The following is a 26,590-nucleotide window of genomic DNA, read 5'->3' on the forward strand; positions in this document are numbered from 1 at the left end:
GTCATATTTTAAAGAGATTTCTCTATTCGTCTCCTGTCTGGCTCAGCTAATAGCACTCTTCCCATTACTAGAATAAGTTTGAGGTTTCCTTTCTCTGAGCTTGCAAGGCAGGTTACACTGCCCTGTGATCTCAGGTGACCAGACTGGCTGGAAGCTCCGTCGGAAGGCAGAAGTGTGCCCGTTTCTTGCTGGACACAAATGTCTGCCTCCAGCAAAGCACTGAGGCCATGGCTGTGCAGTGCAGTGCTGGGAGATGCCTGTCTCCAAGGCCTGATGAGGCCTGACTTTTTTATGCCTCTATCTGACTTCTTTCTTTTTCTCTGATGATTGACATTTGTCTTTTCCGGGCCTTGTTTGCTTGAGCTGCACTTCTGGGCAGCCTGGAGCAGTGCAGTGTTTTCATTTCAGTCAGGTTAAGGGTGACAAAGATTACACATGCATACTGATTTATGCCTTAAAGGCTGGAAATAGTGTCAAGTGTGATCTCAGCCGAGCTCTGCTCGATGACTCAAGTGCTCGGCACAGTGTTGTACTCCCAGACATCAATCCTCATCCAGTGAAATGAAAGCTCTGTCCAGAACGTCGTTCAATAAAGTCCTGATCTCTAAGTGTTATTAGTTATTAATAAGATAATAATGATAGCTTCAACGTTCAGGCCAAAGCCAGAATCGAGCCTTTATTAGGCTAATAGTGCTGAAAGACAAAGCAGTGAGCAGTGCCAGCCTCAAAGAGCAATCTGCAAATGCACTACACAGATGGTGAGCACACCCGTGTGTGCTCCTGAGAACACTGACTGCAAAGTTCCTGTGCAATGGTGCAGCTATTATCTTTATACAGCCTAGTATCTTTAAAGATGGGTCCTTACAGAATTATGTTTGCAGATGCCACGTCAGGCATTCTTTGAAAACAGTGGATCGGAAGGTGGATGCTATCCTAAAGATGTCAGACACTTACGAAACATTTCACACGCTGTGTTAGGCTGAAGTCGGTGCTTATGGGCTGTTTTTAATTCTTCCTCTAACCTTACAAGTAAACAAAAAAAAGAAAAGCCAAAGAGTGATTTGAGACCTCGTATTCTCCTGAAGTATGAAAGGCCAAGGACTTGAACCTCAGGTGCCCACACTGAAGCTGCTGACTCTTCTACTGCAGGTGTCTTTCTTTCTCTGGTTTTAACCTCACATAACTGCTGGGACCTGAAAAACACTTCTCAACACAGACATCATTAAAACCCTAATAGCCCTATGGAAAATGTTCATGTGGCCCCACCTCCTCTTCCCCCACTGAGAAAAAAGACAGAAAATTCCCATCTGACTGCATTTGCAGCATTCTGGGAAATACCAGAGATGGGAAGAACGAGACAAGCAGTCCAAGACATTTCCAGTTGCCTTCAGCCTTTGCCAGCACAGGAAACAAAGCAGTTTGTTTTGCTCCTGACCAACAAGACAGCTTTCTACAAAACAACTGGAAGGAATGGTGGAAAGGGGTGGAGGGAACTACTCTTTCAGATGCCAGTTAGTATATTCAGCTCTGAATCCTTTCCCTTAAGTAAATTCAACACATCTCTTGAATATTGTCCAATTTAATAATGAAGCAAATGTTTCTTTTTACCAGCAAAGAGCTGGTAATGCACCAGACGTGAAGCCATTCGTATCTGACGCAGCAGTGCAACATCAGATCATCCATGTATCAATTAAATATTGCTTCCCTGACACCCAGTCTGAAACAGCAGGCACAGCAGTGCTCCTACCTGCTGTGTTTGTTGCAGCAGTCCGAGGGGGCACACAGCCTGCTCAGCTGCCAGTCTTTGGAGAAATGAAAATTCACTCCTAACAAAACATGCTTATTCTTTTCCAGTCAAAACAAGCAGGCTTGCATTCTAACTAAAAGGCATTAAACCAGGAGAGGAATAGATTAAAATATGTTGCATTATACTGCACACCTGTGACTGCAGCTGTAATTGGTGGATAGGCAGGCAGGCAGTCACTCTGGCAGTTTGGAAATGGGTCACGGTGTTCTGGAAAACAGCAAAATGAGTTAAAAGTCAGCGTTCAGTTCCACGGCTCAATCTGCACTGTGGAAAAATAGATTTGGGTCAATTGCTCCTACTCAGAGATGTGGTTTCTTTTGGATATACTCCCAAAACAGTCTCAGCAGCACTGAGCATATCCCTGTTTCTGTTCCATGCAGGTATGGCTGTGGCACCTACTAACATAGAAACAGCTGCATTTCCAGAGCCAACGCAAATGCTTTGATTTTTATCATTTTAGGAAAGGGGGTTTCTGAATAAATGTTGCAGCTCCTAGTAATGTTCCATGTTCAGTGTGCATTATGGGATGTTCATTTCGTTTCTTCTTCTTTAGCATTTGAATGTATTCATAAAATTATTAGTCAAAAAATGGTTCAAAACACGTATGAGACCAAGCTAGATCTGATCTTTGCACCCAGCATTACTGTGCTACAGAACAGCTAGCAGGTTTCAAAGGCCAGAACTGGGATGCTCCCCTTTGTCTCATCTCGGCCCCCCAACAGCCCGTGGCTGTGCTATTTTGTTTTGGCAAAGTGGGTCAACGGCAACGTCAGGCAGACACCGCTTTCCCAGGAAAGTAAAACTGCAGCTGTAATATGAACCGGCATCTGAAATTCTGGGTATCTTCAGAGGATCATAGAATCACTGAATTACTCAGGTTGGAAGGGACCTCAAGGATCACCAAGTCCAACTGCAGCCTAACCATAGTGCCCTAACTCTAACAACCCTCTGCTAAATCATAGTGCCTGTGCAAACCGTTTGGATTCATTAACGAATACACAGTTACATCTATTCAGTTATAAAATCCTTTAGGAGCAAAACCAGATTTGCGAGGAAATACCAGAAATAATATTGTTTCTTTTCTCATTCATGTTTGTCCACGTTGTGACCTTCAGTTACCTGTGTTCATTCGCTCTGCTCCGCCAGCAGCTGCCTTACCACCATCACCAGGTGTTTTCCTTGCTGCTGGGCAGAGCCCACAGAGCCCAGAGGGAATATTGGTGTCCAACACACGTGTGAAGGGAGCCTGAGCTGGGTGCAGAGCGTGCCTACATGGGATGTGGGAGACTTCAGCTGACACACGCTGAGTCTTCACTGGCCGCAAGCAAATGGAGCATTTGTTTCTTTCAGATTGGTGGAATTCAAATAGCAAAAGGCACCTAACTGAATTTAATAATCTGACTTCGTAATTTCCATTCTCCACTTAGTGTCCTTGCATAGCTGCACTTAAACATAAGGCAAGGCATAAATAAAAGGCACTGCCGTGCTGCAGAACCACGGCACCCAAATGGCTCAGCCAGTTTGTTGCAGCAGAGCACTGCAACAAGGATGCAACTGAAGGATGCACTCAGCACACAACATGCCATCAATCCCCCTAAACAGGGCATCATCTCAGTGTCTTCTACACCCCTAAGCACGAGGACTGCCTGCAATGGACATCTGGGCCTGCGTCCAGAAAACCAGAGAGGCTTTCCAGGAACTTCAGCAGGCGTAAGATTCTTATTTGGCCATATAAAAGAAGCAGATACAATAGGTGGATGCTTGAGATCCAGGGTGAGCATGGAATCATAGAATCGCTCAGGTTGAAAAAGCCCTTAAAGATCATTGAGTCCAACCATGACCTAACCATAGCGCCCTGACAACCCTCCACTAAACCGTGGCCCTGAGCATGGCTGAAGGACAGCTGAGGGCTCGTGGAGGCCAATGTCTGCAAGAAGGGGAGCGTAGGAAACGCAGCTGTACTTCTGGCAATGACACCCACGGCACCAGCGCGGCTCCCAGCCGTTACTGCAGCACTGAGGCCGCACCGCGAGTAACGCCTGCAGCTGTGGGCACCGCAATACAAAGCCAGAAATCCGTCGAAGTGTCCGAAGGACGGCTAACACAGCTGGAGAAGGGCCCGCAGGGCACCGAGGCCCGAACTCGGCCCGGCTCTGCGCGCGGCCGGAGCAGCGCCGGGCGGCAGGCGGAGCTGCCACGTGCACGGCGCCCGCACGGCCACCCGCCCCAGCAGCCGGGCGCACGGCGGCGGCAGGAACTGAGCGCAGCCGCCACTGAGCATGCTCGGCTCCTCCACATCCGCCCCTCGGCCGCCCGGAGCCCAGAGGCGGGGGGGCGGCACCCCGCCGGCGATAAGCGCCTCGCGGCCGGCGGAGGCGGCGTGCCGGGCCGTGCCGCCATGAACGCGGGCGGCGGGGGGGCGGCGCCGGCCTTCCCCGGCCCCGTGCAGTGTAAGTGCCGCCGCGCGCCGCCGGCTATGCGCGCTCCGGGGCCCGCGCGGCGGAAGCCGAGTGGAGCGTGGGTCCGGGCGGGCCCCGAAACCTGAGTAGCGCAAGAAACGGGCGGGAGCGGAGCCCGGGAACCTGGCTGGGGGGGAACCCGGGAATCTGGGTGAGCGGCGCGGGCCGCGGGGGCGCCGGGCGGGCGGCGGGCGGCTCCGAGCGGCGGGGCCGGGCGGGATCCCCGCGGTGAGCTGTGCCCGGCCGTGGGAGCCGCTCGCCGCGTCCCCGCGCAGCTCCGCCCCTCGGGCCGTGCGGCCGCGGCGCCCCGCGAGCTCGGGGCGAGCAGAAGCGGCTGCCGTCGGCTCGGCCTGAGCTGCCGGTCCCGCCGCTGTGCTTCCAGTTCCAGGAGGCACCACGGTGCTGGTGGAGCTCACTCCGGACATCCACATCTGCGGCCTCTGCAAGCAGCAGTTCAATAACCTCGACGCCTTCGTGGCCCACAAGCAGAGCGGCTGCCAGCTGAGCGGCGCGGCGGCCGGGGCCACCAGCACCGTGCAGTTCGTGTCCGAGGAAACGGTGCCTTCGGCGCAAACCACGACCAGGACCATCACCTCGGAGACGCAAACCATCACAGGTACCGCTGTAACCTCCGGGCCGCCGTAGGGACGCGCCTGGCGTTGCGGTCGTCTGAGCGGAGGAAGAAAAACGAGTGGTGTGCGACCTTCCTGGTGCTGGGGTGACAGCGGCCGGCTTCGTTTGTCAGCCGAAATAGCGATTAGAGCGGCCGGGGCCCGGTGTGCCGTGTACGCGTGTTGTGCGAGCTGAGCAGAGCTGTCAGCACTTAGAAGGGGGATCCGGTGCTGTGGGGAGAAGCAGGCTGGGAGCTGCAGTCAGGATCCAACCCAAGCCTGCATTCCTACCTCTGCTCCCACAGCTGGTGGGCAGGAAGAGCAGAGCTCAAAATTCCGCCTTTGCGGAGGTGGAAGGGAAGCCCCGAGCCTGCAGACGTTTAAGTAAACCTGTAATTTCCTCCCATGGATGAAGGTTCGTCCTTCTGTACGTAGTCACTGAAGTCCAGGTCTTTTAAGCCACATAGATTAGCACAGAGAATCTGGAAGAGCAGTGAAGCAAACTAAATTCAGGGCTCGCTTCCAGGAATCCACTCTGTGTGGATTTTGGTTGAACCACTTTTCTGCTTCCTCTTTACTCATCTTTAAAATGAGAGCTATGATATCCTTCTGCTCTTCTGGGGTATCACCTTTAATTGACTTAAGAGCTGGTGCCTGGGCTGACAGAGTTTTACCTGTTAGGAGTAACAGCTGAAAGCAATACAGTTCAGAAAGAGGCTGACCCTTTTTTTGTTTGCACACTGCTTTTTGACAACATTAGCCATGTAAATAATCTGCTTTCTTTTTTCTCCTTTGGGCTGTAGCACAGCCAGTGTTGGAAAAAACAAACGGAACTTTATTAATGAAGGAGCTGGACAGTCAGCAGAAGACACAGAACATTTAACAGAGCAACCAGATAAGATTCAAAAAGGGAAACGAGTGGGCCTACTTAGCGTGATAAAAGGTCCAGGGCAGTGTCTTCAGCTGATAGCAGGATAGCAAGGGAGAGAAAAACCTTTCTCCTTTCCCTCGCCCCCCTACTTATAGGAAGTCTTGAAGAGAAATTTTACTAGAATAAAAACAGTACAGAATGGAGTGCCCGTAATTAATGAGACTAGAAAATAATTGGAAATTATTTACTGATTGGACAAGTTTATATTATCAAATTGAACTGTTTTACCTGTTTAGTTTCTGCACCAGAGTTTGTTTTTGAGCATGGCTATCAAACATACCTGCCCAGTGAGAGCAGTGAGCCTCCAGCTGCTGCTGTCGTCTCCACACCACCGAAAGCACGTTCAAGAAAATCAACTTCTTCTCTTACACAGAAGAAACTGAACTGCTGGTATCCAGGTAAGATGTGGACTGTGTTGTGCATGTACTGCCAGTGATATCAGTAGTAGTTCTGCTATTGATTCCACATGTCCTAGGCTTTGGTCCTGAACTGTGATGTATTCTGGTGGTGCGTCAGCAGGCTGTGTGTAGACACTGGCCTAGGTCTGCAGCCGTCACAACATAAGGACAGTCTTGTCACATTTTTGCTCACTGTTGAATGTGAAAAGAAAGTGTTCAAGGGCAGGTTGGGTGGGGCTTTGAGGAACCTGATCTAGTGGAAGCCGTCCCTGAACTGGGTGATCTTTGAGGTCCCTCCCAACCCAAACCATTCTGTGATTGGGTCAGGTAGCACGTCTGTAAGGATAGGTAGAATGAAAGTATTTGGAGAACTTAACAAGTGAAAGTCACACGGTATGCAGTAAACATATGGAGACACATGTAGATGAGTTGTGATATCAATGGGAGCAGAAGTTGAGGCTCTTTCTCTTGTAAGCCTGTCTTCACTTGAAAGGCACGCTTTGATTGTGTAGGTAATGATAGATCTGTTGGTTTGCTTATTTGCTTTTACAACACAAGTGATGCAGGAAGCAGCTGCCCACCAAAAATGCTCTTGAGAAAAAACAAAATAAGAATACAGTAATTTGTTGTTGTTAGTATTTTGTTAGATTTTTCCATGAATTTAATGGTGTGCACTCATTAATCTTACTGCTGTCAGGATGCCAGTTCAAGACTTCCTATGGTATGAAGGACATGGAACGCCATCTGCGAACACACACAGGTCTGTATGGTTGCTTTATTTTACTTTTTGTTGGTTTTCTCTTTTTGGCTTCTTACCAAAATGACATACCTCTAGATAAATTAGCTATAATAGACACTTCTGTACATTCTAGAATTGCAGTTCTTATTGACTGAGGAATGGCCCCTTTTTGGTAAGCCATGTGCCTCCATAGGTCCTAGTGCTCACAGCTATACGGCAGGAACGCTAGATATGGCATAGTTAAACTCTGAGATGCAGACCACGTGTTTATCTATGTAAACCTATTTTGTTCCCAATATCAAAAGGCTATTTCAGTGGTTTACCTGCCTTCTTCAAAAGGCTGATTTCAAAGTTGTAGAGGGAGTGTATGGGAACTGCTGTATGAATCACAGCTTAAACCTCTGATTGACCACCTGAGGTGAGCAGTGAGTCAGTCAGCCCTGGGAGTGCAGTGAAGGCAATTCTCCTGTGCTGTCAGAAGGGGTGGAGCCTGGCTGCACCTCTCCTAGACCCATTTAAGAGCTGACTACCAGTGGGGAAGGATCTCTTCTGGAGATTGCTCCTCTTGGAGTCTTCTCAGCGAGCCCCGGGTAAGGGTAAGCTTTCCGCCCATTCTTCTTTAGTGTGATAACCTGTTTAGCCTAACTTTCCTGTATATTTCTTAATTATAACATCTGTATATTCATTGATTATACAGGGAGAAAGTTCCTGAGGGACTTCTGAAGCCTTAGCAGACTGGCTGACAACTGAAATCCTATATCCAGTTTTCGAAAACAAATCGTATTGCTGGTTGGAAGTGGTTAGTTAGTGGGGTTTGTTTTTCAGTAGCATCCTTATGATGCAAAAATTCTTCATGTTTTGATGTTCTGTTTGTTGCAGGAGACAAGCCCCATAAGTGTGATGTTTGCAACAAATGTTTCAGTCGCAAAGATAAGCTGAAGATGCACATGCGGTCACATACTGGGGTGAAGCCTTACAAATGTAAGCACTGTGACTATGCAGCTGCTGACAGCAGCAGTCTCAACAAGCACCAGCGCATTCATTCCAATGAGCGTCCCTTCAAATGCCAGATCTGCCCGTATGCAAGTCGCAACTCTAGCCAGCTAACTGTACATCTCAGATCCCACACGGGTAAGCTTATACCAAAATTCATGTCTGTAAAAGTTTGGAGGCCATTGGGAAGACTTTTCAAAGGCAGGCAGGTCTCATCAAGGTGCCAGGAAGTGCCTGTTTGAATTCTCAGAAGCACGGAGGCATCAGGCTGCTGTGAATTCCTTGGAATATAACCTAGTGGGATAAGACAGTTCTTCTGAAAATATATAGAAGCAGTTGGAAGACAGGTCTGACTCTTGGTAGTTGTTCTTTTGATTTTGGAACTGCTTATTATGGTGTTCTTAATTTAATAGAGCTTAATGGATCAGTAAATAATTAGATCCTTGGGAGCATCAAGGGTCTTATCTGTGTCTCTCACGTCTGGCCCACCATATAAGAAATAATTAAATTATTTTTTGAACTTTAAAATTGCAATTCAGCCACTTACATCAGTGGAAGCTTTGGCTGCATAACTTCGTTTCTTTCATCAGTAAACTTGCTAGTAATTAGTAATTTAAGTTGCACCTTTTTTGACCTTTCTTTTTGGTACCTTACGTGTGCAGGATGATAGTTATTAACAGTGGAGTGTGATCAGCTGGAACTGTATTCTGCCCACATCGTATTCACTCTGTGGATAGAAAGCTTTAGCTTCCAGGCTTATAGACATTGTGTCATCTTATACTTAACCCATTTGTCTGCTTCTTTTTGATCAGATTTCACGTTTATAGGCTGTTCCTATGAGAGATTTGCTGTACAACTCTCTTTGTACACTTCTCTCTGTATGCTGTTTTTCACCTAATCCAGGTCTTAGTTTCTGTATTGTCCTTTACGTATTTGATTAGTTCTGTGAATTTTAGCTGCAAGGTGGTTATGGTTCAATGATTACTAGATTAGCTTTGAACCTATCTTGCATCTGATTCTGAATTCAAGTACTAAACAACATTAGTTCGGTTGTGTGAAAGATGGGATTTATTTTGAGTAGATAAAAGAAATAAATCCTGGGTGTATTGTGAAGGAGGGGAGGGTTAAATCAATCTGTCTCTAGCAGAAAAGAATCTTTTATACTTCACAGATCTGCTGTGATGGAACAGGCAGGACTGTCAGGCAGCTGCTTTACAAGTTCCTTTCTTTCTGTCACTGCACATGAAAACATGATGGTCAGTTATAGTATGGGGTTTTATGAGAAGTTATCTCCTATGTTAGTAACCTCAGTAGCTAGAGAATATGGCTTTGCATTTCCTGCATGTAATGTAAGAATGTGTGTGTGTGTACATGTTTATGCACTTGAACAGAACTGCTCTGAACTTGGCTCTGGGAGAACATCTGAAGGCTCGTGATACTCTTCTTGGGGTGTTAAATACTGGAATTTCAGGCTGCCTTTCTTCATTTTGGCAAGTCAGTCCATTGCTTCTTAAGCAAACAAATGATTCAAGTCAAGGCTTCAGTTTGGTTGTCTCTACCATTTCTCTGAAGCTTTATCCTTACTGGTTGTTTGATTGTTTTATAGAAATTCCTTCTTTGATCAATTAAATGGAAATGCAAGAATTTAGAAAGTAATGATTTCATCCTTATTAGGTTACAAAGCTGTTACACAGCCAAGTTTAGGGGAGAAGTAAGGCTGGTATCTAGAATATGTTCCTTCCTATGATAAAATCAGTTATTCTGTAGGAGGTGAGTGTCATTTATGTTGCTCGGGGTTGGATCATCTGCATGGCATCACTTGGTGAACTGGTCATCTAAAGAGCAGATTCCTGTTAATTTCAGTACAAAAAGTCTCAATAATTACAGGATCTGTCATTCTTTTTTTTGTCTGTTCTGTTGGCATCAATAACTTATGAACAGAACATGTTCATAAGAAACTGATGTAATGACTGATGACCACTTTTTAAATTAAAAGAACAAACATGCTTTGCTATGTTCAGTACAATTATTAATTTGTTTTCTTATATTATGCTGCCCAGTGTGTAAGAATTAACTTGTTGAATATATATACTGTGCCTTCATCAGTGATGCAGATAAGAATTCAGTAGCTGACTATGCAGCTGAGGCTGTAAAATAAACTAGATGAGCAAACAGTGAATAAAATTCCTGAATAAAATCTCTTTGATATAGATAATACACCATGTATTTAAATTATTAAACAGATGCAGGAATTATCAAGTTGTGGCCAACTGTGCTGTGAAAAATATGCAGCTAACACTGACATGCAGCTAGATAAGCAAATTGTGCAAGATTATACAGCTATTACAAGCTCTATAAAAAAAATTATAAGTTAACTATTTGCAGTTTGGTAGGGAAGAAGAACACTTGAACCAAACATACTGTTTTCCTCCTCCCTCCACCAAGCACATCTTAGCACCCAGTAATACTCACTTTTTCAAAATTATGCCAGAAAACTTTATGCTTGGATAGTGTAGAAAACCACATAATTCAAGTAAAGGAAAAGGTGAGGGGTGTTATTCAGTAGGATTGGGGTATTTGCTTTGGGTTGATTTACTTTCCTTAGTACCCGTAAGTGTTCTTTACTGTGGAATGGACTGCATTCTGATGGGTGGATGTACAGCTTAGTTTGGCCACACATGTTGTGACGTGGGTCTGCAAATCAGGGGGCTGCCCAGCAGCAGGTTAGATCCAGGCAGTGCAGTTATTTGTGTAGGTATTGACATGAGCAGGCTGCTAACAATCCTGCTGATCATTATGTTATTTTTTTTTCACGCTTTTGCAGTTAAGGATTTGGCCAGACTTTCAGCTAAATAAGTTTGGGGTCAGGATTACTCTCATAAAAACTATGATGTTATGAATATTTTATATGTCTGTTTGCATGGATATGAACTAATACTGCATGGATACAAGTGATATCGGATTTTCTTCAACCTGTAGAATATTATTAGCTGTGATGCAAATACCAATATTTAGTAGTAGTAGTCCATAGTAGTCTCCCATTTCTCTTTTTTAGCTTCTTGTATGTGTCTTTGATGTCCCCCATTTCTGTATTGCTGTCGTAGCACAGTTGTGCTGCAGTCTCCTGACATTGTCCATACACTTCCCTGTATCATGGACATGGGATTTCAGCACTATTCTGTTTCTGTAGTAGCCTGAAACTTACCTGGGCTCAAAACTAACCCAGAAGTCTCACTGCAGATCTTGTACTTCAGGCCCGAGGTATGCATGTGTTCATGTTCTTAGATTTCAAAAATACAGCAGTGTTACAGTATTTAGTACAGAACAGTTTTACAAGCAAAACGAACTACAAATTGAGATTACCTGAAATACCAATAAAAATACTAAGTGTGGGCGGGCATTCTGTTGAGAGTCTGCACACAAATACACCAGTCCAGGTGATAAATCTCGTGCTCTTAACATTCCCTGTGTCTTGAAAATATATTAGAAGGTTACAGATATTTAGAACAAATCAACTGTACATATTTCACTGTAGCCTTGGTTTCAAGGAGAAAAATGGATCTCTGTGTCTCATCTGTAATTTGAAATGTGTTTCTTGTTGACAGGAGATGCTCCTTTCCAGTGTCAGATGTGTCCTGCTAAATTTAAAATCAACTCGGACTTGAAAAGGCACATGCGTGTGCATTCTGGTGAGAAGCCTTACAAATGTGAGTACTGTGAGGTTCGGTGTGCTATGAAGGGAAACCTGAAATCACACATTCGTATAAAACACAGCATGGAAAATACTCTCAAGTGTCCAGAGTGTGAGTTTCAGTGTGGAAACAAAACAAGCCTTCGACACCACATAAGAACTCATCAGCCTGAGCAGCCAGTGAAGTGCTCAGAGTGCAACTACTCGTGCTCCAACAAGGCAGCTCTGAAAGTGCATGAGCGAATTCACTGCAAAGATCGTCCTTTCAAATGTGAGTTCTGCAGCTTTGATACCAAGCAGCGGAGTAACCTGACGACTCACGTGAGGAAAGCTCATGGAGACAAAGTCAAGACCAAGAAGCAAACTGTGGAGAAGACGGAAGGAGACAGGCCAAAGCAAGGCGGCTCCAGGCAAGTTGCCAAATTAGATGCCAAGAAGGCATTTAAGTGCGATCTGTGTGACGCTTCCTTTGTCCGAGAAGATTCTCTTAGGAGTCACAAGAAGCAGCACAGTATGTACAGTGGATCTAAAAATAATGAACTGGCTGTTCTGCAGCTCCAGATGGATCCCAGTCGACAGGCCAGCGCCCCAATTACCGTCAGTCACCTCCAGGTCCCCATTCAGGCTGCTCAGGTTTCTCCATACAATGAGGGAAGGGTCAAGATCATTGTGGGTCACCAGGTCCCTCAGACCAACAGCATAGTTCAGGCTGCCTCAGTGAACGTTGTGCCCCCTGCGTTAGTCAGCCAGAATCAGGAGGAGCTCTCTGCCAACAGCCGCCTGCAGCTTCTGGGCCAGGTCAGCTTGTTGGCCCCGCCGCCGCCTCCCATCTCTCAGAGCAAAGCAGGGCCTGTGGCCCAGCCAGCAGTTCTTCTCACAACCCATGACCAAAGTGATGGAACTGCTTTACATCAGACTCTGATTCCTGCTGCCACTGTCAGCGGCCACGAGGCTTCAGGAAACCAAGCTTTCATCGCCAGCTCTGGAATCAGCTGCGCTGACTTAGAAGGCCTTAATGCTTTGATACAAGAAGGAGCAACAGAAGTGACTGTGGTTAGTGATGGAGGTCAGAGCATTACAGTGTCCACTTCAGCCCCCCCTCCTCCCATTTTCTCTTCATCCTCTCACACAGAAGCCCCTAAGCAGACCTACTCCATCATTCAGAGTGGAGCCCATACAGCTTTACTGTGTCCAGCAGACTCCATACCAGATTAGCCACAAAGCAAATTTCAGCAGAAATGCATAGGCTGTAAGCAAATACAGAACTTGTCCTGTAAAGCCAAATACTCACATAAACATCTTACTTGTCTGTACATGGAAACATGCATCTTGTATGTGGAAAAGAGGTCCGTGTATTTATACGCCTCTATTGAAATAGAAGGATGTGTCCTTTGTAAAATCTGTTACATATTTCACTAAGCAGTAAGCTTCCCTGAAGGTGATTCTCATATTGTGCTGGCTAAAGTAAGAAAACATCACCTTATGATGAATTATCTTCACATCAGACTTCTTTCCTGTATACACAAAAAGATGCAGGAAACAGGTGGTCCAAGCCACTCCAAAGTATATTTCCAAGTAAGGCCTGTTTCAATCGCATGCTGTGTGTGCATTGGTTGGATGTGGCTGGTAGCTGATCTGTAAGAAATATCTACAACCAGGACTAATGCAGGCCCAGCGTAGGTTATGTGACCTATTCCTTAGTATCAGTAGAAGCTGGTAGCATGTGATGCTTGATTTGGAAGTTTTTATGCAGAAGACCAAGTTAATTGTTTTTAAAAGGCAAAAGAATTTTGTCTGCTCATCAGAAATCGCTAAATTTGTCAGCAAGGTCACTGCTGGAAATCTTAATGTGGCACAATGATCTGTGTCAGAGTTACCTGTGTTTTAAACAGAACAACCACAAATATATTTTTTACAAATGCTGCTTAAGTTTTGTTTTTATTTGGCTGGTATGTGTTGAAGCTGCATGGGCGGAAGGAGTCCGTTCCACTTTGGCACTGTTCTTTTCAAGTTAGAGGGGAAAAAGGAAGAAAGCAAATTCATTCAATTAAAACATCAAATAAAAAGATTCTAATCCAAGGTTTGCAACTCCAGCATTGCTTCACAAGATAGTAATTTAGCATTAAATGATGTGCATATCCAGAATGAATGCTGGGCTGTGTTTTGTATTACACGTTAGTCCTATTTGACAGGTGTTCTTGTAGCCAGTGATACCATCACTGCAGTATTATCCAGCTGAAAACAGACTCTCAGCTTGGGGAAACAGGCAGCTCTATAGGTCCCTGGGTCTGCAGAAATGAAGGATGGTTTCACAGCCAGGCAGCATCCCAAGGACGATTGTTAACATGCATGAGGGCTGGAGAGAGGCTGCTATCAAAACTAGCTCTGAGATTCCCTCTTGGGGAATCAAAGTCAAGGCAAATTTTACAGTATTTGCTAGTGGAAGACATTGAGTGATTGCTTTATGTTAGAAACGTGCTTGGGAAACTTACAAAGATTATATAATTAGGGCCACTTTCTGAATTGGTCTTGTTTGAGTTTTTTGCTTTTTTTGTTTTGTTTTCCAGCCTTTATTTTGTCTATGGGGAGGTGCTCCTTGCTGCTTCCCTCTGTGGGTGGTGGACTTGGTGTACAGTGAAGGCTTTCAGCTCCACCATATAGATAGGAAAATTCCATCATAACTTGCAAGTACAGGTTGTTCATGAAAATGTGTTTTTTGTTCAAAGGTTGCTGAAACTTGAATTTTCCAGTAATGATGTCTTCATTATTGATGAGAAATAGTATTTTTGGAGATCCATTCTGTTTGCCTAACCTTTCATTCAAAATTCAGCTCTTCTAGAACAGAGGAAAAATACTTTCCAAATAATCAATGTTTTTGGACTTGTGAGCTGCCTGGCAGTGTCCCCTTCCACTTGCAGGTGCCAGAGTGGACCACAGTCAGTTAGGGGGAGATGATTCGGGCATGCTTAATTAGAGGTACCGTTAAAGACTTCTTTCCTAGCCCTGTGCTGTCTTTGAATTAAAATGTGTGGCACAGCAGCAGTTCTTTGCTGTTAACCTGTCTCCAAGCATCAGCATGTGTACATGCATGATTTAAACCATCGGGCTGTGCACAGTTTCTGTGCCCTGGTCCAGCAGTTGCTGTAAACAGTAGCCTAAGGTTGGTTTTCCTTCACTCCTGGGTACCTCTGAATTCCTGGGCAGGGTTTCCTGCGTTAAATATTTTGTATCAACTATAGGTGGTGCTAGCGATCCAGAGAAATGCAGAGTGCCCTCTGTTCTCCCGGATGGCATCCCTCCTGTTAAACAGTTCTCTACTTTTAACTCTTTCCTGGGTACAAGTGGTAAAAAAATACTTCAGAAACCACTTTTACAAGTTTCAGAAGGCATAGACGTAAGCATTCACTTAAAAAGTACAGTTTTCTACTGTTAATATCCTACAAAGCAGAATTACCATCTCATAATTTAACAAACTGATAATTTTTGACTCCCTGATGATTGGTTTTGGTCTGTACATATTTTGCAGTTGCAGAATTGCAGTACAGTGCAAGAAATATAGAAAACATTTTTCACAAAGCTGCTGGTTGGAATTGCACTGAATCTGGGTTTGCACTTGGCCAGCAGACCTGTGCTCAGGGGGTGCAGCAGCACATCCAGAAATCTCATCTTCAGTCTCATGTCACACTTAATGTTGCACAGTTCTCTTATCTGCAGTTCAGTTTCAAAAAAAAAAAAAAAAAAAGACATGTTTACCTTGTAACATGGGAAAGCAGCAGATTTGTCATATTGTAAAGACTAGCCTTCATTCTGCTCCTGCCTGTGGCTGAGATCAACAGGAAAGATAACAAATGGTGTGAATGAATAGACAAAACTTGGTGCTGCTTTTTCAGCATTGTTCAGCTGATTGCATTATGTTTAAGTGAACAATCTAGAGTTCCTCCCTTCACCCCCAAAAAATAGAAGTGATAAGCAAGGCTGAATTGGGAGCAATTTTCAGTTTTCTGTTATGTGTTTGACAGTAATCATCTTTGTGCTCTGGAGCTGGGATAAGCAGATTGTTTTAATCTCTAAAGTTCATTTAATACATTCTTCATATTATCAACAGATCTGTCCCTTGAGAGAGCATGGTAATTCATAACAAGTGTCTCTTGTGGAGCTTGCTTTCAGGCACGTGGTAAATAAATTGTATATCCTCCCAGAGCTCTGCAACAGCCACGGAGCTCTGTAGCAACTTGTCTCTTTCCAGGAGAAAATATTTTGATGGGTTTTGTTCCTGTTGCCTCAGGATCTCCATGCCTTGCCTGGTAAGCACCAAGATGTGCTCTGCACAGAGCGAGCAAAGCGGGCTGCTGGCTGGGAGCACACTGACACTGCACAGAATGGGTGATGCTTACACTGAGCTGCCCCCGGGAGCAAAGTGTACAACTAAATAGGCCACGGTATGTTCCTTCCACACGTTCACTGCTATTTTTGCTCTACAAACTCTGTCGTTTTTAAGCAGTCTGCTTGTAGGATCCCAGGTGAGAATCACAGGGTGTTACAGCTCCTTGTTTTCTGAGTGTCTCTGACTGCATAAAGAAATTGAGCAAACAGCACGAATGTTAGCAGCTCACAGCTAACTAAGCTGTGGTGTGCGTGCGCTTCCAGGTGAGCAGCCCTCTGTCTTTCTGCCCTTCCAAACTTGTTTTCTGTCGTAGTCGTTACTCCACGCTGCTCTTTTTAAAACCAGCCCCAGGCATCACATGGGCAGAGGCTGCTTCCCTGCAGTGCTTGCTGAATGTGCTTGCCCTCTGCTTGTGTGAGGCAGAAGCATGCAGCAGGAAGAACACGGATTTGGCCTTCACCACCTTTAGTTGTGTGGCTGTCTGCGTGCTCCTGTGTCCACAGAAAGACACGGCGCTGAGCTGTGCCAGGAAACCAGCAGCACCTGGGTCTGGTCAGTGTGAGCAGTGTTATGTGGTTTTGATAAATCCTTTAAGTGTCATTTGCACCAAAATGGCACATTCCTGCTCAGTCTTGGCACCCATCTGTCCCATGTGTGGGGTGGTGCTGGGGGGGCACCGGGCAGCGCTGCTGGGGGATGGGATGGGAAAAAATGAGGGCTTGGCTTCATTCTGTGAGGTCTGGGGGGAGACCAAACGTGTGTGGAACACATCAACTTTGCAATTAAAAAATTACCATCAGAGTATTCCCCAATCATTTTGGCAGAGCGCTCTCTTTATTGCTGTTATCTGACTGCAGCGGAAAGCACCTTCTGTTGTGGGGTTTGAAGTTGTTCTTTAAAAGTGATGGGAAGCGTGCCCAAACCTTCCCTTTTTAGATACGTGTTTTGTGTAATGTGTATTTCTGACCTTTGCGTTATTTATTTGTGCCTGTATGGTCTGTCATCCTTTTTGCAACGTGATGCTCTGATGTCTGTAAATGCATCGTTGTATCCCCAGCAGGAAGGCTTCTCTGCAGCTTCAGGGCCATGGCTGGGAGCCCTGCTGGCTGCCTGCATCTCCACGTGGAGAACCTTCAGCCTTCCTGGTCAAATTCTGAGAAGAGAAACCAATATTGTTAAGAGAAACTGATGTCTCCTCTCACTTACCCAAATGACCTTTCAGTAGGCAACAGAAGTTTCTGTTTGACCTGAGGAAATAACAGCTCAGGTATCATTGCAAGTTAAAAATCTGAGTGGGAAAGCTTCCTTCTCTCTCAGATATTCAGTTCTGCCTTTGCTTTTATTCCAGTTCCAGACATGGGGACGGGCTCATAAAGCACACGAGATTTGGTTACATGGCCGTCTTTCATCTTCTAGAGACTTCACAATGCTGTAGGAAAGGGTTTAAAAAAAAAAAAAAAAAAGACAAAAAGAGACAAAGCAAAGGGTTTTTTAATGCCCTGTAGTATTGGAGTGCTGTGGGTCCCATTGCCTGCTGCTGTGATGCTGCTGAATGCTCTGATATAACTTCTTCCATCAGCTTCAGGAGTTGGGGCTGTGTGTGTAAGGAGTTGCACAGAGCTGCAGTGGCCCTGCAGGCGCTGCTCTCCTGTGGGAGCTGTGCAGGGAGCAGAGGGTTAATGCAGGCAGCACTGCACGGAGCAGCTCTGACAGATTTCTAGCAGTTTTCTTCTGCTCACAAAGTGGAAGTGTAGCGAAGCTGGAAATCCCTGGACCTTTTTAGATGTCAGCTTCTAAAGGAAATTATCCACCCCCGCATCTTAACACAGATGCAGCTCTGTATTTCCAAAAGGTGTCTCTGCTTACGGGCTGTTTACTGTGACATGAATATGTTTTGGTGGGAGCAGTGCTGCTGGCTGCCCCAGAGGAGTGATGCAGCTGACGGGTGCAGTGAGGCTGAGGAGCTGCAGTACCTCCATGGTGAGCAGTGTGTGCTGGGATGGGCGCAGCCATCGTGGCCTACAGGGAAACTGGGGAGAATGGGAATGCACGGAGCTGAACTGCGCGGTGCAGAACAGACGTAATTAGCAGATGAGAGTTCTTTGTGAGGCATGCTTTTCTATTCTGATAAGGGAGAGGGGCTGCAAATGGTGGCACTGTGGCAGAGCAGCCGTGTGATAGCTGTAAAGCAGAAGAGGTATTGACCATGCACTTGTTTTTAAGCTCCAGCAGGACCCGTGTACTGCTTAGTGCTCGTCTCTTTGGTTCTGCAGGCAGATGGGGTTGTAAGGATGTTTCCCACCTTTGCTTCTTGCTCCCTCTAAAAAACTTCCTGATTTATTGTACGTGTGAATCAATGTTCCTAAACAACGTTAATTTCTCCTTAGTGGTAAAACCACATAGATCAGCCATGGATATAACTTTATTGGACAGGGATATTCGTGATTCTTTTTTTTCTTTTTGTCTTTTTTTTTTTTTTTTTTAAAAGCCTGCCAGCAAAATTGCTTTTTGGTGATGACTCTGCTTGAAAAGTGCTCTGCGGGGGCCCATTCCCAATTGATTATCTTTCACAGCTAATAGCTTCAAAGGCTGTTTGGTGGACAGTCCAGTTTTACATTTAAATGTAAATCTTGATAGCCTTGACAGACTGATGATCAGAAAAAAGGGAGGAAAAACAGTAAAATAAATGTACAGCTGGTATAACTTTCACCAACTCCTCCAGGGGCGATTGTAGTAAAATCAAAATGGTTACAGTTTGACAAAGCTCTTTATAATGGATGGTGAGTGAGAACTTTCCTCCAAAGGTCCGGCATTAATAAGTTGCTAACTGCCGTGCCAGCCCCAAAAGTTCAGTACAGTGTCAACGGCTCCCGGTTGTGTGAATTCGTTGGGATTCAGGACGGGAGTTCAAAGCGTTGGGGCCGCAGGGGCAAGCAGGGCTGCAGCGGAGGGCGCAGGGAGCACCGACTGTGTGCAGATGGGAGCTGGCAGCAGCGCCGTGCTCTGCACCGCTGCATGGAGACGTGCGGCTGCTGCAGCCCCCTGTGTGCAGGTGCAGCAGGGCTGGGCCATGTGCTGGGCAGGGGAAAGGCAGCCTGGCTTCCGACTGCCCTGCACTCTGTTGAGTGGCTCCGGACCAAAGGGGATGATGCAGGTTAGGGTCCTACAGTGCCGATCCAGCTCAGAGGTGCTTTCATCACTGGCCTTGTGAAGCGCTTGTTGTGGCTTTTAGGAAGGAGATTAAATGGAAAAGAGAGCGCGGTGTCATCGGTGAGTTCTGTAGTTCAGCTCTAACGGATGAACACGTTGCCCAGCTGATGCTAAACGAGACGAAGGGAAGTTGTAGTATAAGGAATTGTTTAGAAAAGCAAATAATTTGGGCGGCAGTTTGGAGAGGGGGTCTGCGGCCCCTCAGTGACCGCATCTCCTCGTGCACAAACAGTGATGATCCTATCAATGTGAAGTTCCCTCCGCTGCATTTAAAAGCAAGCTCCTTTTATTTCAGCTTCCACTGCAATCTGCTATAAATTCCTACTTTATAACACCGACCCAACAAATAAATTGCTTAGTTCAAAAGAAAAGCCTTTTTTGGAGGAAGGGGGGAAGGAGTAAGCGCAGTGTGTTGTAAAAGCTAAGTGGTTTTATTGGCACTTTAAAATACCCTTCTATGCTGAACTCTATCAGCTCTGATTATATATAAATCCAGTAGTTAAGTATTAAAAATGTGTGTCAATAGTTGTACTGACACCATGGTTTGTCCTTTCTGTGCCAGAGATCCCAAGAGGCTCCGCTGGCAAACTCTCCCGATGTGTCAATGGGATCAGTTCACTGTTTGCTCAGTAAATTGATATGAGGTACCATCTCAGTTATTTAAATTAAAAAACATCATTTGTCAACCATGAAAACGCTCAAACATTCTGCACTCACACACCTCTGCTGGTGCCCGGTTGTGCTGCCATGCCCTGTGCATGAATCCCCCTGTCCTTCTGTCTGTGCTTGCTTAGTTTCAGATCACACGTTCTCAGATTCGTAAGTAGGAGGACTGGTAAATTAAATGCTGATGTTTATTCTGAACTGATCTGAGCTCTGCAGCCGCACAGCAGCAATGTTGCTGGTTGCCAGCTGTGACCCAGCAGCGCCCGCTTGCAAATGCTCTGAGCAACAGCAGTGCTCTGGTTCTTCTCTTTGTACCAAATGCAGCAAATATAACATAGCCAGTTCTGTGAGTAGCCTTAAGATGTCACTCACTGACTTGGCCTTGGCTTTTTGCTGCTGCCTTGCAGCAAAGCTCAGGCTGGAGGAGCGGAAATTGGCTGTTATTTTTAACACATCTCCCCCTCCCACAGTGAGTGACAGACAAGGTGCTGATGTCAATTGGCTAGTGTTACAAGCATTAATTAAGTCAACTGAAAGTCCTTCTAGTTCCCATTTCCTTCTGCAGGGACAACCAACCTGCAGAGGGGAAGTGCAGGCGGAGAGGGCAAAGCTCAGTGTGCTGGGGGCACCCACAGGGCTGCAGAGTGCTCACGTACTGGGAGCACTGTTATGTATTGCAGTGTTTGGGTCTTTTTTGCCCTTTGCTTGCATTCAATCCTGGCTGTATTGCAGGCCTTTTGAATACAGAGTCGTCATGGCTTTTCAATTTACACACTCGTGCTGGCACAGTGTAAGGATGGGTGTAAGCAGGAGCTGGGAACAGGCCGTGGTGTAGAGGCAGCAGCTCATATCTGCTCTGAAGTGCTCCTGTGGGATGCTGTGGGGCAGCTGGGTGCCTGGTGAGCATCCAGTCAGCACACAGCCAGCACTGCTCCTTGCCCCTCAAGCTGCTGCGTGGCCAGGGCACAGCTCTGGTAACATCCACAGGTGTAAATCCCTGCACACAGCATTGAATTAGCACTCCACTTTGCAGCTGCAGTGATCTAATATTGTAGTAAAGCAGCTGATGTGATAACTGGTGCCAGGTCTTGCACTGCTGATTCTCTTTGTTCCTTTGAGTGTTAGTGCTGTACTACAAGAGACCACAAGCAGCTTCCAATGGCCTTCAAGTCAGACCTGTAGCAGCCTCACACTGATATCCAGCCAGCAGGGAGAGGTGCCAAGGCTGTTCTGTTCAGTATCTGGGCACTGCAAAGGCATGGAAGCAGCACAGACTTTTAGTCCATTAGGACTCTGCATGTCCCCTCAGCATGTGGCAAACAACCTGGGGAAAATGTTCCATCTCTCCGTTCCTTTGTCTGTGTTGTTAAATACATACTGTATTTCTGTAAAGCTGTTTGTTATGCCTGGTTGGATGCTATAGCCTAAGCTGACTTTGCACCAAACTGCTCACTGCTGTCCAGCCAGTGCCATATAGTATGAGCAACTCTCTTATTTTGCTAAGTGAAATATGCATTTGTTTTCCAATCACAAGGCATACTGCACTGAAATGCACATTTCATCAGGGGAAGAGAGATGGGGGGCAGTGGGGAAGGGCTGCACCCCTTTTTAACAGGGACAAACCCTAGTTTGTCCATTAGGGAAATGAGAATAAGACGAGTCACTTTTATTTTATCACATTTTAAAGTTTCACTCCACAAAAGTTGAGATCTCTGATAAATCAGTGTATTTGCTGTTTTTAAGCTTTATTGCCTTTTTAAATTTTTTTTTCCTTATAATAATGACTGGTAATTGGCAGGCAGCGTGGCAAGGCACAGCAAGGAGGGTACACTGCTCCAGGTTGTAGCAGCTCTGATTCAAGGTTTACTACTCTACCGTGCCTTCATGAACCTTTTTGTGACCCCAAACGAGTTACTCCCATCTCACTATTCTTCCATTTCCTCTTTCTGTAAAATGATATTAATAGCACTTTGGCTGCAGAGCAGGTTTATTGTACAGGGCTTAATGAATGTTTGTCTCCCTCTGATTGAGATTCTTTCCTGCTGGGGGCAAGAATTTGAAGCAGGTTGATTAAATGTAAAAGGGTTTTAACTCTGAAGTCGCTATTAAAAGCAGAAGGAATTATTTCTCAGAGAATTTTTAATTTGATAGAATTCTCTAAAACACGGCAGCTTCAGTTCTTTTGTTATTTGGTGACACAGCTTTCCTTCCCATGGGAATCCTGCGAGATGAATGCTCCGACTCCTGAAATGATCCAAGGCAAAACCTGGGCAGGCGGTGCTGCCCCGAGGAGCAGCAGATCACGGCTGCTGCAGCACTGCCTGTGGAGTTCTGGAGTTAGAGGAAGAAAACCAGTTTGTGAGTGGGCAGATCCCCATCCCGGGAGAGGGAGGCTGTGCTGTAGGTACAACATTCTGGATGAAACCTCCAGGGCTGTGCGAGGCCTCCCATGCAAGCAGGAGGCAGGCGGGCAGCCCTGGAGGTGGAAGGGAAGCCTGGTGTGTTTGCAGCTGTGGTCTGGCAGGGGCTGAGCACCTCAGAGCCCCTCGGCACAGCTGTGTGCTCAGAAGGCAGCTGGAAGGAACCTGCTGCAGGAGCTGAGCGCAGCTCCCAACACGTCTGCAAATTGCCCAGCACTGTGCTTTAGAGGTATTGCATTCTCCATAAGTCCACCTCCATAAAATAAAGCCATCTTTATCACAGTAATAAAAGTGTAACTACAGAATCCTATCTTGCTTCTGTGACATGAGCGTAGGAAACTCTAAATGTTCCCTGAGCATTCAGGAAAGCTTCAAGGAGTCCCCTGGAAGCTGAGTGTCTTCATTCCTTTCTGGAACCAGCTCCCATTGACTGAGAAGTGAAACGGAGTTCTCAAATACACATGCATTGGCTGTTTTCCTACTTGTTTATGCTGATGTCCCTAATTAATGACAGGCAGAAAATTGGTGTTTTGTAGGGAAGTCCCACAGCCAGCTCTGCAGGACTCGACTCAGCAGGCGTTCTGTGCAGCTGTGTGAAGGCAGCAGTGACACGAATTCAGTCTTGATGTGGTGAGGATATGGATGTGCTGAGGATACACCGAGCAGCGTGGCAAGAATTGAGGCAGCAGGAGAGGCAGTGCAGCAGTGTTAAGGGATGGCACAGCCAGTGCTGGTGGCCAGAGACAACAGGCTGATAAAGCACAGCATTTCCATCATTGTACAAACAGGGCTTCAAGTCTCCTCTTCCTTCTGATGTGTTGAAAGCAATGGTGCTGGTTAATAACACTCAGGGACAGTTCTGCTTTTCTCAGAAAATAAAGCGTGGGGAGCCTCTCTCTGAGCTGTGTGATGTAACTGCTGATATCCACAGCTTTGTAGCTAAGAAAAGAAATTCTCGTGTTTCCCATGTTACAAACATGGCCAGCTTTATAAGCTAGGTAAGGTGAGCAAAATGCAAGGGAATGTGTAAGGGAAGATTTTGCTTACAGTGCACAAATGGCTGGGAAGTCTTCCATTTTTTTTTCCACTTTCCTTTGATTCAGTGACCTCACACTTACTCCTATACCCAGTCTGCCTCTGCTGGTCAAGATACCAGCTGCAGAATAAATGGATGAGTGCTGGGAGTCAGCACGATGACACAGAGCTGTGGATTTATGGCACTCTGATGGCCCTGCTGTAAAGCAGACGCACATCTTCTGCCCTCCCACCTCAGAGACACAGAAATGGCAGAAATTACTGAAATCATCTTCCAATGTTACAGTAATGAAGCGAACAGCTTTGTGCAGTGATCTGCACACACCTGGGAGGTGCTGGCTTTAGAGACTGCCATAAAATCTAACAGTGCTGGTTTTGCTGGGCTTTGGATGCCAAGGAACAAATCAGATCAATTCAGTGAGAAGACTTTTCAGGTTTTAAATGAATTCACAGTTTGCTTATGTACCTGCATAAATAGGATACAAGTAGTATCGTTGTTTCTGTTCTGCAGTGAAACGTGTGGTCAAACAGTTTGGTGTCAGTTTAATCCTCCTGATGTTGGACATTCACACCGTGCCCATGCTGGAGGTGTGACACCATGAGCATGGAACCTCCCCAAAGAAATCTGGGTTTCAAGGAGCATTGGCTGTGAGAGAATAGTATTGGTGATCACGTATTGAAACTTGATCAGAGCCTCGCATCAAGTCTGGGATGAAGTACAATCAAACTGACACTGCCCTCTGGATGACTTGCAGTGAGAGGTGAGGGTTGCTCTGATAGCTGAATTCACAGCTTGTGCCGTGGTTTTGTTCTTCTCCTTTGGTCTCCCTGACATTTTGGCACACTTATGTAATAAAACCAAGAATCTGGCCCAAGTAAGATGTGTTTAATACACAGAAAACTGTGTTATGTTCCCTCTCATCTGTTGTGGGGATCTTTCAGCATCGGTGCAAACTGCGTGCGTAGATGCGTGCAAACAAAGACCACACAACAATCATTTCAGAACTGCATTTTTTCCCATAGTTTCAAGCTTTTTCAGGTTGTTATAGAGTTGTTAGAATCTATTAAAGATACATATCATCTTTTTAGCATCCTTCTCTTGCTCTTCAGTTTTTCAGATGTGTGTAGAATGGCTGCGCCTTGTTAATTACCACAGTAGTTGTTTAGGGGGAAACAACACGTCCATAGAGAGACCTTAATATAAGTTCTTAGTCCAAGTAAAGATGTGTTTTCAGACATATTTCTTTAGAAAAACAGCCCATATCTGTGGTTTTCTGTGTCCACATACATATCCCTGTGTTTCAGCTGCCGTTCCCTGTCCAGTTATTGCGTTTTCAGCCCCTTCTCTTCCATCAGAGGCAGCAATCAGAAAAAGCTGTCGTTACCCCTCCAGGTTTCTCCTGGGCTAATTATCCCGACGACTAAAAGAACAGCTGAGTGGAATCAGAACGCGTTCACAGGGCCGTCACACCCAGCTCAGCCCTTTGGTTTACCTCGATGAATTTAGCAAACGAAACTCCTGTGAACCCGCATAACGTGCGCCTGCCTACACGCAGCTGCGCTGCCCTGCGCTCCCAGACAGAACGCGGCGGTGCGACAAAGGCTTTTTGGTGGAAAGTGTTGCTGAGCGAAGTTCCGTTTTCTGACGGGCGCACAGAGGCGCGAGGCGAGGCCGCCCTGCAGGAGGAGCGCCTTCGTTTCCGCGCACGAGAGAAGCGGCCGCTGCCGTCGATGCCCGTCGAGGAGGTGAGTTGTGTTTGCGCAGCGCGTGCACCGCGTTCAGGCTGCGCCGTGCAATTGCGGCCACCAAAACGCCTGGGAGAACCTCTAGCGGGCTCTGAGGAGCTTCCCTCGCTGCGCAGCCGTTCCTTTTCCTTCTGTCGCTTCCCTCTGTGACACGTTTATCCACCTCGCTTGTGAAAACCCATGATGAAAACCGACGCGCTTCTATTTCATCTCTGCAATTGCTGGCAGAAATATATATATATATATATATGTGTGTCACAGTCCGTTTAGTGAGGCTCAAACCACAAAACCTCGCACAACCGAACACAAAACCACCCCGGCTCTACACGGGGAGCTTTCCGCGGCTCGGAGGCGGACCTGGCCGTGCCGTGGGACCGCCCGGAGCGGCCCGCAGAGCTCAGCCTGCGATGGTTTAAATCTTCACTACTTCATCTCTTTCTTTGCTGCTTGGAATGCTATTGATACCTCCTTTGTCTTTGTAATTGTTTTAATTAGCCACCCAGCATGGGCCCCTGACAATGCTTGTGATAGAGTGCTGGGGCAGCCCAGCAGGGCGGCGCGGCCGTTAATTCCTTGGATAGGCAGCGATAGGCAGCGATAGGCAGCGATAGGCAGCGATAGGCAGCGATAGGCAGCGATAGGCAGCGATAGGCAGCGATAGGCGAGAGCCGCAGACGGCCATCTCTGGGAGGCGGTACGGCAGCAGCTGATGTCACACGCTGCGTGCGGAGCGGGGCAGCAGCGGCTGGTCCTTTCACACAGTGTCTGCAGCAATTAGGCCGATATTTATGTTGCTTACTGTACTCCCAACTCTGCAATCTCTCTTTGGCTCTGCGGCGGTATTTGTTCTTGCTGACCACATCCTGCTTTTGTAAATGAAAATCTGGATGGTCAATTGCGATGCAGATCTGCAACTCATTAGCAGCAAGCTTTGGTACTGATGCCATCTGAAGACAACTCTGGCATTTAACTTGTGGGAGCTTCTGGTATCGTGTGCGTTTTCTGGGGTAAAACAGCAAAACCCAGGAGTTTGTTTTGACATTGTTGTATTGTTTATCTTCAAAAACATCAATTTCCTTCGTAGTGCAGTTTTTGCTTCTCTTTTTCTCAAAATAATTTTGTGCTTGGGGTAAAGGTGTGTGAATGGAGCTGAGCTTTGTGAAAGCACAAGTTTCCTTTGAATTTCGTTGTTCAAATGAGCCCGAGGTCAGCCCCTGCCAATTACTGCCCCACTTCTGCTGTTCTCCGGACATTAATAAAAGCATCTGCTTTACTAAACAGGAATCCAATTTTGTGCTTTTAAAGCAAAGATCGTTGCTGTTGCTTTCCCCACTGTATTTAATTCCTACCTTGTTACCACCCTACTAGTTTCATTTTATTGGTCTCCTTGACAAATATCTGTGCTAAAACATCATGTCGTGACTCAGTGGACCAGACTTGAAATCATTCTCCACTGTGACAGAGCAGAAAGTAAATCCTAAAGGCCTGGGAATTCCAATG

The 26,590-nt window shown here is 46.2% G+C and overlaps 1 protein-coding gene across 2 annotated transcripts in view; it reads left to right on the forward strand.

The window, feature by feature from the left end:
- Positions 1-4,126: 4,126 nt before the first annotated feature.
- The window catches only part of ZFP64 (ZFP64 zinc finger protein), an 85,506-nt gene continuing 63,042 nt past the window's right edge, over positions 4,127-26,590 (forward strand). Inside the window, exons 1-6 of one of the 2 annotated variants that reach the window (XR_016471863.1) lie at positions 4,127-4,257; positions 4,649-4,882; positions 6,045-6,206; positions 6,904-6,966; positions 7,825-8,076; positions 11,544-16,560. Coding sequence is in view for 1 of the 2 variants with exons in the window: in XM_031616068.2 (XP_031471928.2) it covers positions 4,206-4,257; positions 4,649-4,882; positions 6,045-6,206; positions 6,904-6,966; positions 7,825-8,076; positions 11,544-12,844 (2,064 nt within the window). In the remaining variant the exon portion in view is untranslated. Of the gene's footprint in view, positions 4,258-4,648; positions 4,883-6,044; positions 6,207-6,903; positions 6,967-7,824; positions 8,077-11,543; positions 16,825-26,590 lie in introns of those variants that run through there. The other variant, XM_031616068.2, reaches the window with a different exon arrangement.

The sequence above is a fragment of the Phasianus colchicus genome, chromosome 17 (assembly GCF_987193195.1).
Source record: "Phasianus colchicus chromosome 17, bPhaCol1.hap1.1, whole genome shotgun sequence".
Taxonomy (NCBI): Eukaryota; Metazoa; Chordata; class Aves; order Galliformes; family Phasianidae; genus Phasianus; species Phasianus colchicus.